Source organism: Cercospora beticola, chromosome 6 (genome assembly GCF_033473495.1).
Source record: "Cercospora beticola chromosome 6, complete sequence".
Lineage (NCBI taxonomy): Eukaryota > Fungi > Ascomycota > Dothideomycetes > Mycosphaerellales > Mycosphaerellaceae > Cercospora > Cercospora beticola.
In genome coordinates this window covers 996,876-1,011,973 of record NC_088940.1, presented here as the reverse complement: position 1 = coordinate 1,011,973, position 15,098 = coordinate 996,876, and the positions used below count along the sequence as shown (strand labels likewise).

Here is a 15,098-nt window from a genome sequence, read left to right as displayed (position 1 = left end):
TGCTCTACTGGCTTCGAGGCGAATTTGGTGAACTCCATTCGCAAGCTATCACACGGCATTTGGGTTTTCTTTCTTTTTTTTTTTCTGCATTTGGATTTGCTTTACTCGTTACACGGCACGCGGGACATCTCTCTACACGACCTATAACGCTGGCGGATATTTGTTTGGTTTAATCATTTTTGCAAGATTCCCCCTTTGCGCGAGCACCATGACAAGAGCTCGGGATCCATTTGACAGGCGTTGAAAGGGCGTGTACTACACTTTCTCAAACGAACTAGTCTTTATCATTAATGAAGACTACATGGCATGAGCAGAGCGATGGTGCGCTCCACACGAACAGCATAGCAATAGTATCATGGCGGCCTGGACACACGGCGAACTCGAGGAGGTCCTTCATTAGCATGGCACAATCAGTCATTGAGGCATGGGAAGCGTACAAGCGCAAGTTGGAAATGAGTGGGAAAGGAACTGAGACATTTGAGGATATGAATCGTCTCGTAAACAGCAGGGTAAAATGTGTACAAGGAAAATGTCCGCTCAGGCGGAATGGGGAGGAGAATCTGGCAATATCCTTCTTCTGCTACGCAACTTACACGGCCGAGTTCATTGTTGGATTCTGCGAGCGATACAAAAAACTGGCGGGGGCACATAGGCGGTGAAAGAAAGCATCTCACTTTAGATCAAACGCTTAGCGTGGCTTTAGTCGATACTGTAGTGTCAGTCGCATTTTGGAGGGACAGGCGAGGAAAAAAGAACATGTTGGCTTCTTGACGATCTTCTCACCACTTTCACACTCATTATCAAATCCCGCTGCCTGTGCCGTGATGAACAATCACACAACTTCATCTATCCCACTCAGCCAAGAAATGTGCTCTATCAGAGTTGAGAATGTATGCATCGTCATGCATATGCGGTCCGCGGATTCTACAACCATCCTCCCGCCTGACGAGCGGCGGGCAACAACTCTGCTGTCGGCATGACTAGCTAAAATCGCTATCGCATACGCTAAAACCCGTCCCGGGAAACTGGTCATTCGGCACACAACGACACATCTTCATGCACTTAGGCGAAAGTATGCGAGCGCCTTGAAGCCACACGATTCTTTGGACTCCTCAGAAGTCGTATTCGTGTGTGAGCCCAGTGACCAGTGAGAAGCTTACGTTGATGTGATAGGACAGGGATGTGTTTTTGGACGAGCCGCTTGGGAGTGGCGATGGCGGCGATGCCGATGGGTTGTGTTTGTGTGTGTGTGACCTCAGCCACACCCTTCTGCGGGACTCGTTCCTGCTCTGTTTCCGAGCCGTGCGTGCTGATCTGGTTGGTGGTGTCGATCGTTGCGGTTGGCGTGTAAGGAAAGTCTATCGTTACTGTACTGTGTGCGAAGTGCTCGCGGCTGCGCAAGGCTCAAGTTTGAGATTTGGTTGTATGTGGCTCAGCGTGAGGAAGGTCGTGATAGTCATCGCTGGCGCAGTGAAGTACAGTGTTGACATGCCATTTTCTACAGTACAGTTGACGACGATTCGTAGCCAAGATCTTCTGCTAGCATACACCAGACGACCAATACCAAGACAGCGCATGGTAGCTGTAGCCTTGTCGGATCATCTGACCATCCTATCTCCACAGACCGTAGGCGCCTTCTGTGAATTTCCACAGCTTCACAGTGCCATCTTCACTACCGGTGGCGTACAGTCTTCCATCAGGGCTGAAACAAGTTGTCCATACCGGTCCATGATGTCCTCTGCCGGTCTCCAACTCCCTCCCAGTCTCGAAGTCCCAGACGTGTACCCAAGTGTCGTTGGGGCAGCCAGTCACAAATCGCTTCGCCTCGCCATTCAGCGCTACACTCGCCACTTCTCGCTCCGTGGCAATGTGTTTGATAAGCTGGCCAGGACGACCGCCATCGAAGAAGTAGATATTCTTGCCAGCAGCAACACTGATGATCCCATCCGGGTACCCTTCCAACCCCGAGTTCAGCTCACAAGAACCCGGTAGGCCTTCGATATCGTAACGTGCAATACAGGTTTGCGATCGGAGATCCCACCAGCGAATCTTCTTGTCATCTGCGGCCGTGATGATGATGTTAATATCGCGCGACCAGATGATAGCCTTGATGGCACCTTGATGCTCGCCAGCTCCAATCTCATAGGAAGGAGGGTCTGGATTACAGGTGCCCGTTGGTGCTGAAGTCGCACCCGGCTCTTCACCAGGCGTTCGCAGATTACTGCTCGTCCCCGAGAGATCGAAGATACGCAATTTCTTCTCCATTCCTCCCGTGGCCAAGACCTGTGGACGATCTTGCGGTGGGAAGGCCACGGCTCGTACGATGTGGTTGTGCTGAAGCGTGTGAAGAGTTTCTCCTGTGAAGGTGTCCCATACCTTTGCAGAGAAATCTGCGGATCCCGTGGCCGCCAGAGTGGCATCATCAGACAGCCGGGCACTCCAGACTGCACCTTTGTGGCCAATGAAGGTGCCAATCCAGTCCCCAGTAAGGCCATCGCGAAGCATGGGATTGTTGTCCTTGCATGATGAGATCATGTAGAACTGCGAAGTCGAGCCAGAGCCCGGCAGCGCAGACGAGAAAGAGACATGTGTGATTGGTCTGGAGTGGCCATGACATGTGAGAGGCACGATCTTGGTGATCTCTGGAGTTGTAAGTTAGTTCCGTTGTTGGAGCAGCATCCTTGCGAGATGATGCTGTACACACCTGTTGTTATGCCAGTGTCGTCTTGGCGTTTGAAGGCGAAGTCCATGGTGAAGAGTGAGACGACGGCAAGTTCGAACGAGGTGCTAGGTAGGCGTCGTCAAGTTTGCACTGCTCAAGGCTCTGTGATGTATTCCTTCGCGGCCGAAAATAGCCTCCAAGATGTCGGGCTTGCGCCGCGGTGATTTTTCTTTGTCTTTGTTTCGTGGCAGTCGTTAGTCGTAAAAGTCGTTAGTCCGGATGACCAGCAGTCCCGCACCACTCCCCAAATGCTACAAAGTCAGAAGGAACGAAGGAGAGGTGGTGGAGGAAGAAGACGCGGGACCGCGATGGCAATATAACAGCAATCGCGTACCACGACAGGAGTTTGAACGGGCAGCGAGGAGGAGATGAAAATGGCTAGCCTCTTGCGGCTCGTTTCCGAGTGAACCACACATCCATGCAATCGCAATCCACGGCCGTCTGGTGGTTTGCCTCACATCTGCAGAGGCGGCGACGAGCACAGTGATGCCCGAGCAGCATGCGATATCACTCGGGCCGCTGCAGGCCTCGCTGGCCAGGAGTTGGGTGTAAAGGAGACAGGAAAGAGTAATTTAAAGCAAATCAACGCGTGAGCACGTGCGCTATGACGGCGCTATCGGTCGTCCAGCTCCTGCCTCTCTGTTGTTTCAGGTGTTGACAAGCTCCCGTCCCAACTGCCACCACCGCCGACTATGGCGGACCTGGACTCGACGACGCCCAGCAAACCGACACCGACGACGACGAACTAGCGGATCGACTCCGGACACTGGACACTGGACTGGACTGGACTGGACTGAATTCCCGGAACTTGGACACTCGCGACACAGCGCACTGCCAGGAGCGCCCCAGGCAACGACATCATAACGACGCCGCGACCGACTGCATTGCGCCGGCACTGTTCCGCCTGCACGCGCACGTCTCATACTGGAGGATGCGCCGGTAGTATCGCGCGCCCACGAGCAGCAGCATGTCGTCCTCACCGCTGCGACCCGGCGCCGATCTCAAGGAGCAACTGGAATGGTACAAGACGCAATATGCGCAACTGGAGACCGACCTTTCCGACTTTCAAGCCTCGAGCAAAGAGCTTGAGGAGCAGCTGGAGAAGGATGTAGAGGCGGCTGAAAAGAGCGAACGCAAATTCAAGGAGCAAGTTGAGAAGCTGAACTTCGAGGTGGATGAATGGAAGACCAAGCACAAGCAGGCCAAGGATGAGGCCAACAGGGCGCAGAATGCGCTACAGAAGGAGATCACGGCTATACGTGAAGAGAACCGCACACTGCAACTGAAACTACGAGATATTGAGGTAACGAATGATGATTATGAACGACAAGCACGGAACACGGAATTCGAGAAGGACGATTTGGAAAGCAAGTATAATGCCGCAATCGAGCGCGGCGTCTTGTTCGAGGAGACGATCAGGCAAGGAGAACAAGAAAGAGAAGGATTGCGAGTGGAGACTCAGCGACTGAGGGATGAGCTGGGAGATCTCAAGGTCGAGAACGAGATCACGTTGGAGAAATTGCGCCTGGCTCAGCAGACAATCGAAGAACTTCGATCGAGCCGGCCATCGTCGCTGGCAGTGGGCAATCTACGAGCGCGAAGCCCAGGCAGCGAAGCCAGCGGTATGACACCTCTGTCTCCAACCGCGTCGACTCCACCACCAAAGTCTGACACTGCATCAGATGCGCCAACACCGCCATCGCCACCATTGTCAGATGCACCTGCAACCGCGAACCTGGAGCAAAAGACGCCCGTGCCGATGAGAAAGAGGTCACAATTACCGGACCCAGGGCCAACGCCACGGCAATCACTCATGGGCTCGCGCGGTATTCCAAGACATTCTCGAGGCCCGTCGTTTGCTTCGAGTACTAGCACGGCACTTTCTGGAACAATGAAGCCACCCAGTAGACCAAAGACACGGCCCAGCAATGCGCCGGACAGATTACCCCGCTCTGATTCCCTTTACCAGATTAGAGGACTCATCGGTAGGATGCAGAAGATCGAGGAGCGTGTACATTCTGCTCGCTCGAAGTTGCCTGCCCCAGGAACACCTCGTGGTTCGCCGCGGGCTGGATCTGCACTTGGCGACAATAGCATCCCGTCTTCAGTCACGGTCCGGCGCAGCAGCAAGCGGCCGAGTGCATCGACCGCATCTTCAGTGCTGCAGGAGGATGAAGGAGATGCTTCTTCACCTAGTATCGGAGCACGGCGGGAAAGCCAAGTCAACCGGCTGTCATATGGCATACCGAGACCTGCGTCGTCAATGTCACGCCGATCAGACGCACCGGACCGGCCTCCATCAGCCATGGATCGGCCGCCATCTGCAGCTGGCATGCGACCTAGCAGCCGAGCGGCTGGAGCGAGGCCCCCGAGTAGGACAGGCGCGCGCACCGAGCTCGGCCATTATTCGCGACCAACGACGGCGAGCGCTGCAGCCGCATCAACAAGACCACGGTCTAGTATGGCCGGAAGCTATGGGATGAGCACGCCTCGTGGGCACAAAACTAGTTCCAGCATCGCCGAGGAGAGGAAGCAGGAAGCAGAGAGTGAAAATTCGATGCTGTCGACGCCACCTAAGCGTAGAACGACACTCGATAGAAGCGGGCTACCGACCCCGTCGGGCCTGCCTCAGCCATCATTTCTATCCAAAAGTGTGGGACCAGGGGCGAAGCCACCATCGACGAAGCCCAGGACAAACACCATTTCCTCACGGACAAGCAGCAGGTTCAGCCCACCGAAAAGCGATGCTGACAGAATGCCTCCGCCGCGAAGACGAGAAACAGGAGATGTTGGCGAGACGTATTGAAAGAAAGCTTGTGCAGATGTACATTGCGGATTTGCAGTGGCTTAGCGGGAGTTGGCGGGGATACAGAATGGTGTCTAGGGCTGATGAAGGATTTCTGCTGCTTACTACTTCGCTTTTAGACGTGGGTTACGTTGGACAGCTGGAAGTGTGTCGCATAGGATTGAAGTGGTGCACGAGTGAGTCAGAGGGCGATTGATTGTGTTTAGAGATACTCCCTTCGCAGACTGTGCTTCGCAATTCGCAAATATGAAATGAAGTGAATACGCTATTGCCGAGACGTGGTCAAATAACATAAGTGCCAGGATCTGTCAACATGCATGCCAAGATGCCTGCTCGACTATGAGACAGTGCGCCAATTGAAGGCTATTGGAAATTCTTCAGATCGAAGCCTGATCGAAGCTATTTTCTTATACTGTCACGATCGCGACGCCCTTGCCCGGGTTTTGGGATGTGAAGCCCGATGAAACCAGTCGCGATGTGAATTTCAGCAACCCCGGATAGCGAGCGCGACACCCCGCCGGACATGTATCGGGTTGTTTCCAACGCTACTGGACACTGGTCATCGACACATGGCCACACCAGGACTCACAAACGTCTCACTTGGGCCACAGGAAGGCTCACAACATTGTCTAGAACAGGAACCGAAAGTGGAGAGCCGAGCGCGCGTGTGGGAGTGAGCAGCACATGTGCGCTGACGGTTCTCGTCGAGGAAGTAATAAATGTGGTGAAAGAGGCTATTTTTGAGTTCAGCGTCCGGCGGCCGAAGCGCGCATCCATGCGACAATCGTGCCTCGTGGTGGATCCTCAGCCGCTCGCGAGATCCGGACACGATAGCGACGTTCCTTGCAGCGATTCTTGGGGCCGACGGAGGGGAGGGTGGGTAAGATCATTTCGCGCTGCAGTCATGGTGGTGTTGGTCGTGGGCATCGCGAGCGGTGGCTCTGCGGACTAAGTATGTCTGAGTCTGCTCAACGATGAGGTTTGACTGAACGAGTTGAGAGTGATCGGTTGGTGGGACGAGTACCTTCGTACCTTGCAGGCCGCTGGGCCGCTGCACGGTGATGTCTCCCCAACCATGCGAAAGTAGGCATGCGCAGAGCTGGCGGGCAGGGTCCGTCTGCACTCCGCATGGGCGAGCTCTGCTCAACCCTCTGCCTGCTGGTACTCATCCGCAGCTGGTGTGGATGCGTTGTGGCTCAATGCAATTCAATTGCCCCCGAAACGCTGCTCGACACGCTGATAAGGCGCCGCGCAGGCCATTGCGCACCGTGGGAGCACATCCGTATCCGCCCGACGAGGCATTGCGCGCTGCAGCGTGGTGCTCTGGAAAAAAGTTCCAACGCGCTGACGGTCGGCGGAGTGGGAGCTGCAGCAGCGCTTAGCCACATCGGACATGGGGCCTCTGTTCAACGCGAGTGCCCATCGGGTGTCGTGGAAATTGTTGTAGAGCGCCGTGTCAACAGGCCGAGCAAGTGCTCAATGCTCATATAGCCAGCGGGCCTGCTGCTCGAGCGGATGCGCTCCTGCTCTGCTCCCCGACTGATCTCTCTTCCTGCCACACGCATCCTCGTCGTCCCTCACTTCTACATCCTCCCATAGAGCAGCGAGCTTCTTTGCTATTGCTGCCACCGCCGCACTCGTCGAGTCGGTGTATAGACGACGCAGACCACTGCACGAATTCGGCCCAATTCACTTTCGGGCAAGCCTCGTTCTCGCTGCAGCTTTCGGCACTAGAACTCGCCTGGGGCCGATTGACGTCGTCACAAAAGCAGGGACGATTTCTCCATCCGAACGGTTGAGCTAGACAGAACACTTCTCAAACACAAGAGCACCTCTCGCCCCTGCTCTTTCATTGATCTCGCCACTGGACGTTACCGCGTCAGCGTTTCGGGCTTCAGCAACTGCCAACTCCCCGGCGACAGGCGTTTCTTGGGGCACTCGGGCATAGACTCTGCGGGAAAGCTCAGTTTGCCGCACTTTTCTCCAGCACCAATAATACAATCCCCAGTCCCGACAACACACCTCGAGGGACGACTGCGAACATGGCTGACGCAGTGGGCGGAGCCGCCAAGGTGAACGGCCACAGCAATGGCTTTCCCAGCGCCTACGCCGCCAAATACAACTTGGCTTCACATTTTATCGGCGGAAACGCACTGCCCACAGCACCGCCGAGCAAAGTCAAGGACTTTGTGGCAGCACACGACGGTCACACTGTCATCACCAATGTAAGTTTCCGGTAGAATGTTGGAGTTTGGAGCTGAGAGACTCGAGCTCGGCTTTTGCCTGCAGCGGAGCACACGAACTGACCACCTCCGCAGGTCCTGATTGCGAACAACGGTATTGCAGCTGTCAAGGAAATTCGATCTGTACGAAAATGGGCATACGAGACATTCGGCGACGAGCGGGCCATCCAGTTCACTGTGATGGCCACGCCCGAGGATTTGGCTGCCAATGCCGACTACATCAGAATGGCGGACCAGTACGTGGAAGTGCCCGGTGGCACGAACAACAACAACTACGCCAACGTGGAGCTCATTGTCGATGTTGCCGAGCGTATGAACGTACAAGCTGTGTGGGCAGGATGGTGAGTGGGAGCTGACTACAACAAGTCCTCCAGAAGATGCTAACAATCTGTAGGGGACACGCATCCGAGAACCCAAAGCTCCCCGAGTCCCTCGCCGCGTCGCCGAAGAAGATCGTATTCATCGGCCCTCCAGGATCTGCCATGCGCTCGCTCGGTGACAAAATCTCCTCGACTATAGTCGCACAACATGCGGGAGTGCCTTGCATTCCGTGGTCCGGTACGGGTGTTTCGGACGTCGAGGTGGATGATAACAACATTGTCACCGTGAAAGATGATACCTACATGAAGGGCTGCGTCACATCATGGCAAGAAGGTCTGGAGGCCGCGCGCAAGATCGGCTTCCCCGTCATGGTGAAGGCCTCGGAAGGAGGTGGTGGTAAGGGTATCCGAAAGGTCGACGACGAGACCAACTTCGAATCGCTATACAAGGCCGCTGCCAGCGAGATTCCCGGCTCACCCATCTTCGTCATGAAGTTGGCTGGCAACGCCAGACATTTGGAGGTGCAACTGATGGCTGATCAGTATGGCAACAACATTTCAATCTTCGGACGTGATTGTTCCGTTCAGCGACGACACCAGAAGATTATCGAAGAGGCTCCTGTCACCATTGCCAGCCAGAAGACCTTCCAGAAGATGGCAGATGCAGCTGTGTCGCTCGGTCGTCTCGTGGGATACGTGTCTGCGGGTACAGTGGAATACCTGTACTCGCATGCGGACGACAAGTTCTACTTCCTGGAGCTGAACCCACGTCTCCAAGTCGAGCATCCTACCACCGAGATGGTTTCTGGAGTCAACATTCCCGCCGCACAGCTCATGATCGCCATGGGTATCCCTCTTCACCGCATCCGTGACATTCGCTTGCTCTACGGTGCGGATCCTCACACGCAGACACAGATTGACTTCAACTTTGAGAAGGCCGACAGCGAGGGCAAGCAGAGACGACCACAGCCAAAGGGCCACTGCACAGCTTGCCGTATCACATCCGAAGATCCTGGCGAGGGCTTCAAGCCATCTTCCGGTACCATGCACGAACTGAACTTCCGATCCAGTTCAAACGTCTGGGGATACTTCTCCGTCGGTGCCGCATCCGCAATTCACAACTTCTCCGATTCGCAGTTCGGTCACATCTTCGCTTATGGCGAGAGCCGACAAGCGTCGCGAAAGCACATGGTCGTGGCGTTGAAAGAGCTGAGTATTCGTGGTGACTTCAGGACAACAGTCGAGTACCTCGTGAAGCTGCTGGAGACTCCAGCTTTCGAGGAGAACACCATCACTACAGGGTGGCTCGACGAGCTCATCAGCAAGAAGTTGACTGCCGAGCGACCTGATCCTATGGTTGCAGTCATCTGTGGCTCTGTGACCAAGGCTCACATTGCGAGTGAAGCTTGCCTCGACGAGTACAAGAAGGGTTTGGACAAGGGTCAGACGCCAAGCAAGGAGATCTTGCGAACTGTTTTCCCCATCGAATTCATCTACGAGGGATCGAAGTACAAGTTCACCGCAACACGCTCGAGCAAGGACACCTACACTCTCTTTATCAACGGCAGCAAGGTCTCTGTCGGCATCCGAGCGCTGTCCGATGGCGGTCTCCTCGTACTGCTGGGCGGTCGCTCGCACAACGTCTACTGGAAGGAGGAGGTCGGCGCTGTTCGCATGTCTGTGGACGGCAAGACCTGCCTCCTCGAACAGGAGAATGACCCGACACAGCTTAGAACGCCATCCCCGGGAAAGCTCGTCAAGTACACAATCGAGAATGGAGAGCACATCAAGAAGGGCCAAGCCTTTGCCGAAGTTGAGGTTATGAAGATGTACATGCCACTCATTGCACAGGAGGACGGTATTGTCAATCTCATCAAGCAGCCGGGCGCCACCTTGGCAGCCGGTGATATCCTTGGTGTTCTCCAGCTTGACGACCCAACCAAGGTCAAGAGCGCGCAACCATTCTTGGGTCAACTTCCAGATGTCGGACCCCCAGTTGTGCTCGGGAACAAGCCACCGCAGCGATACGTGTACTTGCGCCAGATTGTCGAGTCCATCCTGCAGGGCTTCGATAACTCCGTGGTCATGAAGTCGACGCTCAACGAGCTTATCTCTGTTCTTCGCAACCCAGAGCTTCCATATGGCGAATGGACTGCGCAGGCTTCTGCCCTGCACTCCCGCATGCCACAAAAGCTGGACGCTGCTTTCGAGGACCTTGTCAAGCGTGCTCATGCGCGTCAATCGGAGTTCCCTGCGAAGCAGCTTAGCAAGACTCTCGAACGCTTCCTGGCTGAAATGTCTGCTGGTGATGCGGAGCTCCTCCGCGGCCAGGTTTCACCTTTGACGGACATTCTCAAGAACTACACAGACGGTCTGAAGGTGCACGAGTTCCAGGTCATCAGCGAGCTTCTCCAGCAGTACTACGATATCGAGAGCATTTTCTCAGCTCGACAAAACCGCGATGAGGAAGTCATCCTTCAGCTCCGTGATGCAAACAAGGACAAGACGGCCGACGTTGTCCTTACCGTGCTGTCACACACTCGATACAACGCCAAGAACTCGCTGCTTATTGAGCTTCTCCAGAGGTATCGACCAAATCAGCCAGGCGTCGGCAATGTTGCCAAGTATCTGCGTCCAGCGCTGCAGAAGCTTGCTGAGCTTGAGGGACGAGCCACTGCTAAGGTCGCACTAAAGGCTCGTGAGCTCTTGATCCAGTGTGCCATGCCATCTCTCGAAGAGCGCACACAGCAGATGGAGCACATTCTACGTTCTGCCGTGCTCGAATCTCGTTACGGCGAGAGCGGATGGGACCACCGGGAGCCAAACTTCGAGGTCATCAAGGAGGTTGTCGATTCGAAGTACACTGTCTTTGATGTGCTTCCGCAATTCTTCGGCCACCAGGATCCTTGGGTGTCGTTGGCAGCACTCGAAGTCTACACGCGACGTGCGTACCGTGCATACCAGCTCAAGACGATCGATTACCTGTCTGAGGGCGATGCGCCATTTGTCCTGGCTTGGGACTTTGCTCTGAGGAAGGTCGGAGAGGCTGAGTTTGGTCTCCCAGTAGAGTCTTCGCACCCATCCACTCCAGGCACACCCGCGGAAGGTTTCGGTCGCGTGCACTCCATCAGTGACATGAGCTACATTGGCCGCCAAGCTGGTGGTGGCGGTGAGCCAAACCGTCGCGGTGCTGTCGTCCCGGTGTCGTTCATTGACGAAGCCGACGAGGCACTGATGAAGGCGCTCGAGGCATTCCCATTAGCAAAGGGAGCAAAGAGCAAGGCTGACCAGGGTGGGCTTATGGCCGATCTCTCCAAGAGACGAGCACCACAAGTCCCACCACCGGAGAATCCCAACGAGGAGCTTACCGCAGTATGCAACGTGGCCGTCCGTGATGCGGAGAGTGTTGATGACAAGGACATCATGTCTCGCCTCCTGCCTATCGTCAAGGAGTACAAGGAGGAGCTTCTTGCTCGTCGTGTGCGCCGCCTGACATTTATCTGTGGTCACAAGGATGGCACCTATCCCGGCTACTACACTTTCCGTGGACCTACCTACGAGGAAGACAGCTCTATTCGTCACATCGAGCCTGCTCTTGCCTTCCAGCTTGAGTTAGGACGTCTTGCGAAGTTCAACATCAAGCCGGTGTTCACTGAGAACCGCAACATCCACATGTACGAGGCCATCGGCAAGGGCGTTGAGACTGACAAGCGGTACTTTACTAGAGCCACTGTCAGGCCTGGCCAATTGCGTGATGAGATGCCAACTGCTGAGTACATGATCTCTGAAGCCGACCGCTTGATGACCGATATTCTGGACGCTATGGAGATCGTGGGCAACAATGGCTCAGACATGAACCACATCTTCATCAACTTCTCTGCTGTCTTCCCGCTCGATCCCAAGGAGGTCGAAGACGCACTTGGAAGCTTCCTTGATCGCTTCGGCAGCCGTGCCTGGAGACTTCGTGTCACCGGTGCTGAGATTCGCCTGGTCTGCACCAACCCACAGACCGGCGCACCATACCCGATGCGCGTCAACATCACCAACACATCTGGTTACATTGTCCAAGTGGAACTCTACGAAGAGCGCAAGTCCGAGAAGACGAACGAGTGGCTCTTCCACTCCATCGGCGGTACCACCAAGATCGGTTCCATGCACTTGCGTCCCGTCAGCACTCCTTACGAGACCAAGGGTGCTCTGCAGCCGAAGCGATATAAGGCTCACATCATGGGCACTCAGTACGTGTACGACTTCCCAGAGCTCTTCCGTCAAGCCATCGAGAACTCCTGGAACGCCATCTCCGCGCAGCACCCATCTATGCGTGACAAGCAGCCAGTGAAGGGCGAGTGCATTGAGTATAGTGAGCTCGTTATGGACGACTCCGATAATCTTGCAGAGGTCAATCGTGAGCCGGGCGCCAACAATATTGGAATGGTTGGCTGGCTCATCACTGCGAAGACTCCTGAGTACCCACGCGGGCGTCGCTTCATCATCATTGCCAACGACATTACGCACAAGATCGGTTCTTTCGGTCCTCAAGAGGATCGATTCTTCCACAAGTGCTCCGAGCTGGCTCGCAAGCTCGGCATTCCACGTCTGTACTTGTCTGCCAACTCTGGTGCTCGCATTGGTATGGCTGAAGAGCTCATCCCACACTTCTCTGTTGCCTGGAAGGATCCAAGCAAGCAAGAGGCCGGTTTCGACTACCTCTACTTGACTCCAGAGAAGAAGGCTCGCTTTGAGGACGGTGCTCTGAAGCACGTCATCACCGAGCAGATTACTGTTGGCAACGAGGTCCGACACAAGATTACCACTATCGTTGGTGCTGAGGATGGCCTTGGTGTCGAGTGTCTGAAGGGCTCTGGTCTCATTGCTGGTGAGACCGCGCGTGCATACGAGGATATCTTCACCTGCACACTCGTCACCTGTCGATCGGTTGGTATTGGTGCCTACCTCGTCCGTCTCGGACAGCGTGCCATTCAGATCGAGGGCCAGCCGATCATCCTTACTGGTGCTCCTGCCATTAACAAGCTCTTGGGTCGCGAAGTCTACACTTCTAACTTGCAGCTTGGTGGCACTCAGATCATGTACAAGAACGGTGTCTCGCACATGACCGCCAGCGATGACTTCGAAGGTGTCTCGAAGATGGTCAAGTGGCTGTCCTTCGTGCCTGAGAAGAAGGGTGCTCCAGTGCCAATCTCACCATCGGCAGATACCTGGGATCGTGAGATCACCTTCTACCCACCACAAAAGGCGCCATACGACGTGCGCCACCTCATCGCAGGACAAGACTCTGATGAGGGCTTCAAGTCTGGTCTGTTCGACAAGGGCTCTTTCGAGGAGGCTCTTGGTGGCTGGGCTCGTACTGTCGTGGTCGGTCGCGCTCGTCTTGGTGGTATTCCAATTGGTGTCATCGGTGTTGAGACTCGCTCAGTTGAGAACGTTTCTCCTGCCGATCCAGCCAACCCAGACTCTATTGAACAGATCACCAACGAAGCTGGTGGTGTCTGGTACCCCAACAGTGCTTTCAAGACTGCTCAGGCCATCCAGGACTTCAACAATGGTGAGCAGCTGCCATTGATGATCCTCGCCAACTGGCGTGGTTTCTCTGGTGGTCAGCGCGACATGTACAACGAGGTCCTCAAGTACGGCTCGTACATCGTTGACGCCCTGGTCAAGTACGAGCAGCCAGTCTTTGTCTACATTCCACCATTCGGCGAGCTTCGTGGTGGTTCGTGGGTCGTCGTCGACCCAACCATCAACCCACAGATGATGGAAATGTACGCTGATGAAGAGGCTCGTGGTGGTGTGCTTGAGCCAGAAGGTATCGTCGGCATCAAGTACCGCAAGGAGCGTCAACTCGAGACCATGGCTCGCCTGGACCCAGAGTACGCTCAGCTTAAGAGCCAGATTGCGGACAAGAGCCTGTCTGCTGAACAGCAGAACGAGATCCGCAAGAAGATGACCGAGCGCGAGGAGAGACTCCTCCCAGTCTATCTGCAGATTTCTCTGCAATATGCCGACTTGCACGACCGTGCAGGCCGCATGAAGGCCAAGGATACTATCCGCATGCCACTCGTGTGGTCCGAGGCTCGCCGCTTCTTCTACTGGCGTCTGCGCCGCCGTTTGAACGAGGAGCACATCCTCAAGCGCCTTGCGAGCGCGCAAGCTAAGGAGCTGTTCAACCGCGCCAACAGCCTCAAGACTCTCGAGTCTTGGTCCGGCGTGTCCAACTACAGCACCGACGACCAGGCTGTCGCAGTGTGGTTCGAGGAGAACCGCAAGACGGTCGCCGACAAGATCGAGGCGCTGAAGGGCGATGCCATTGCTTACGACGTTGCATCTCTGTTGCGAAGCCACAAGAATGGCGGATTGAAGGGTGTGGCGCAAGTGCTTGGCATGCTGCCTGTTGAGGAGAAGGAGGAGGTCCTCAAATGGCTTTCCAAGTCATAGAGAGAATAGGGATGGAAACGAATGATGATGATCAGGACTCACGTGTTGGCACTTAGATACCCTTCGCGTTTGATGATTGAGAGGCGTTTTTGTTGAGCATGGTGGATCTTAGCGAAGTTCGTTTGCGATGGCTGTGATATAGAGATATTACATTGTACAAGTTCGTTTCTTACCTTAATGCTTGTGCCTCTCTATCTTCTTTGTATTTGATCTCTGATTCTTGTCTCCTCCGGTGGACACGGCCCGCGCCCATGCTCATGGTCGATGCCAAGTCGTCTCGCTCAAAAATTGCCAGATGCGGTTCAAATTCCGTAACGCGGAACGATCATCACCTGAGTCGGCCAAGAATGCCGTACTGGAAATACGACATTTGCAAGCAGTATAGCATTCAGTAAGAAGGTCGTAAAAACATAAATCGATGGCATTGCCAGTGAGCTTTCCACTTCACTCTGAAATTGAGGAGAGATTCGAGATCGCCATTGGACTTTCGGAACTTTTCCACGACCTGAACAGGCTAAACAACGGTGTATGACAGAACTCTTCGCCACAACAAG

General features: G+C 54.9%; 3 protein-coding genes across 3 annotated transcripts; 2 read left to right on the top strand and 1 right to left on the bottom strand.

Annotated features, from left to right (window-relative positions):
- Positions 1-1,611: 1,611 nt before the first annotated feature.
- RHO25_009505 (uncharacterized protein) lies at positions 1,612-2,750 on the bottom strand (the record flags this gene model as incomplete). The annotated part of the gene is made up of 2 exons (XM_023601040.2): positions 1,612-2,642; positions 2,705-2,750. The coding sequence occupies 2 exons, from the start codon at positions 2,748-2,750 to the stop codon at positions 1,612-1,614; spliced, it is 1,077 nt and encodes a 358-aa protein (XP_023453951.1).
- Positions 2,751-3,689: 939 nt separating this feature from the next.
- RHO25_009504 (uncharacterized protein) lies at positions 3,690-5,528 on the top strand (the record flags this gene model as incomplete). The annotated part of the gene is made up of 1 exon (XM_023601039.2): positions 3,690-5,528. One exon carries the CDS (start codon positions 3,690-3,692, stop codon positions 5,526-5,528), a length of 1,839 nt encoding a protein of 612 aa, XP_023453952.1.
- Positions 5,529-7,570: 2,042 nt separating this feature from the next.
- DMXL1 (DmX-like protein 1) lies at positions 7,571-14,544 on the top strand (the record flags this gene model as incomplete). Its single annotated transcript, XM_023601038.2, has 3 exons — positions 7,571-7,753; positions 7,847-8,112; positions 8,166-14,544. 3 exons carry the CDS (start codon positions 7,571-7,573, stop codon positions 14,542-14,544), a joined length of 6,828 nt encoding a protein of 2,275 aa, XP_023453947.1.
- Between the last annotated feature and the right edge of the window lie 554 nt (positions 14,545-15,098).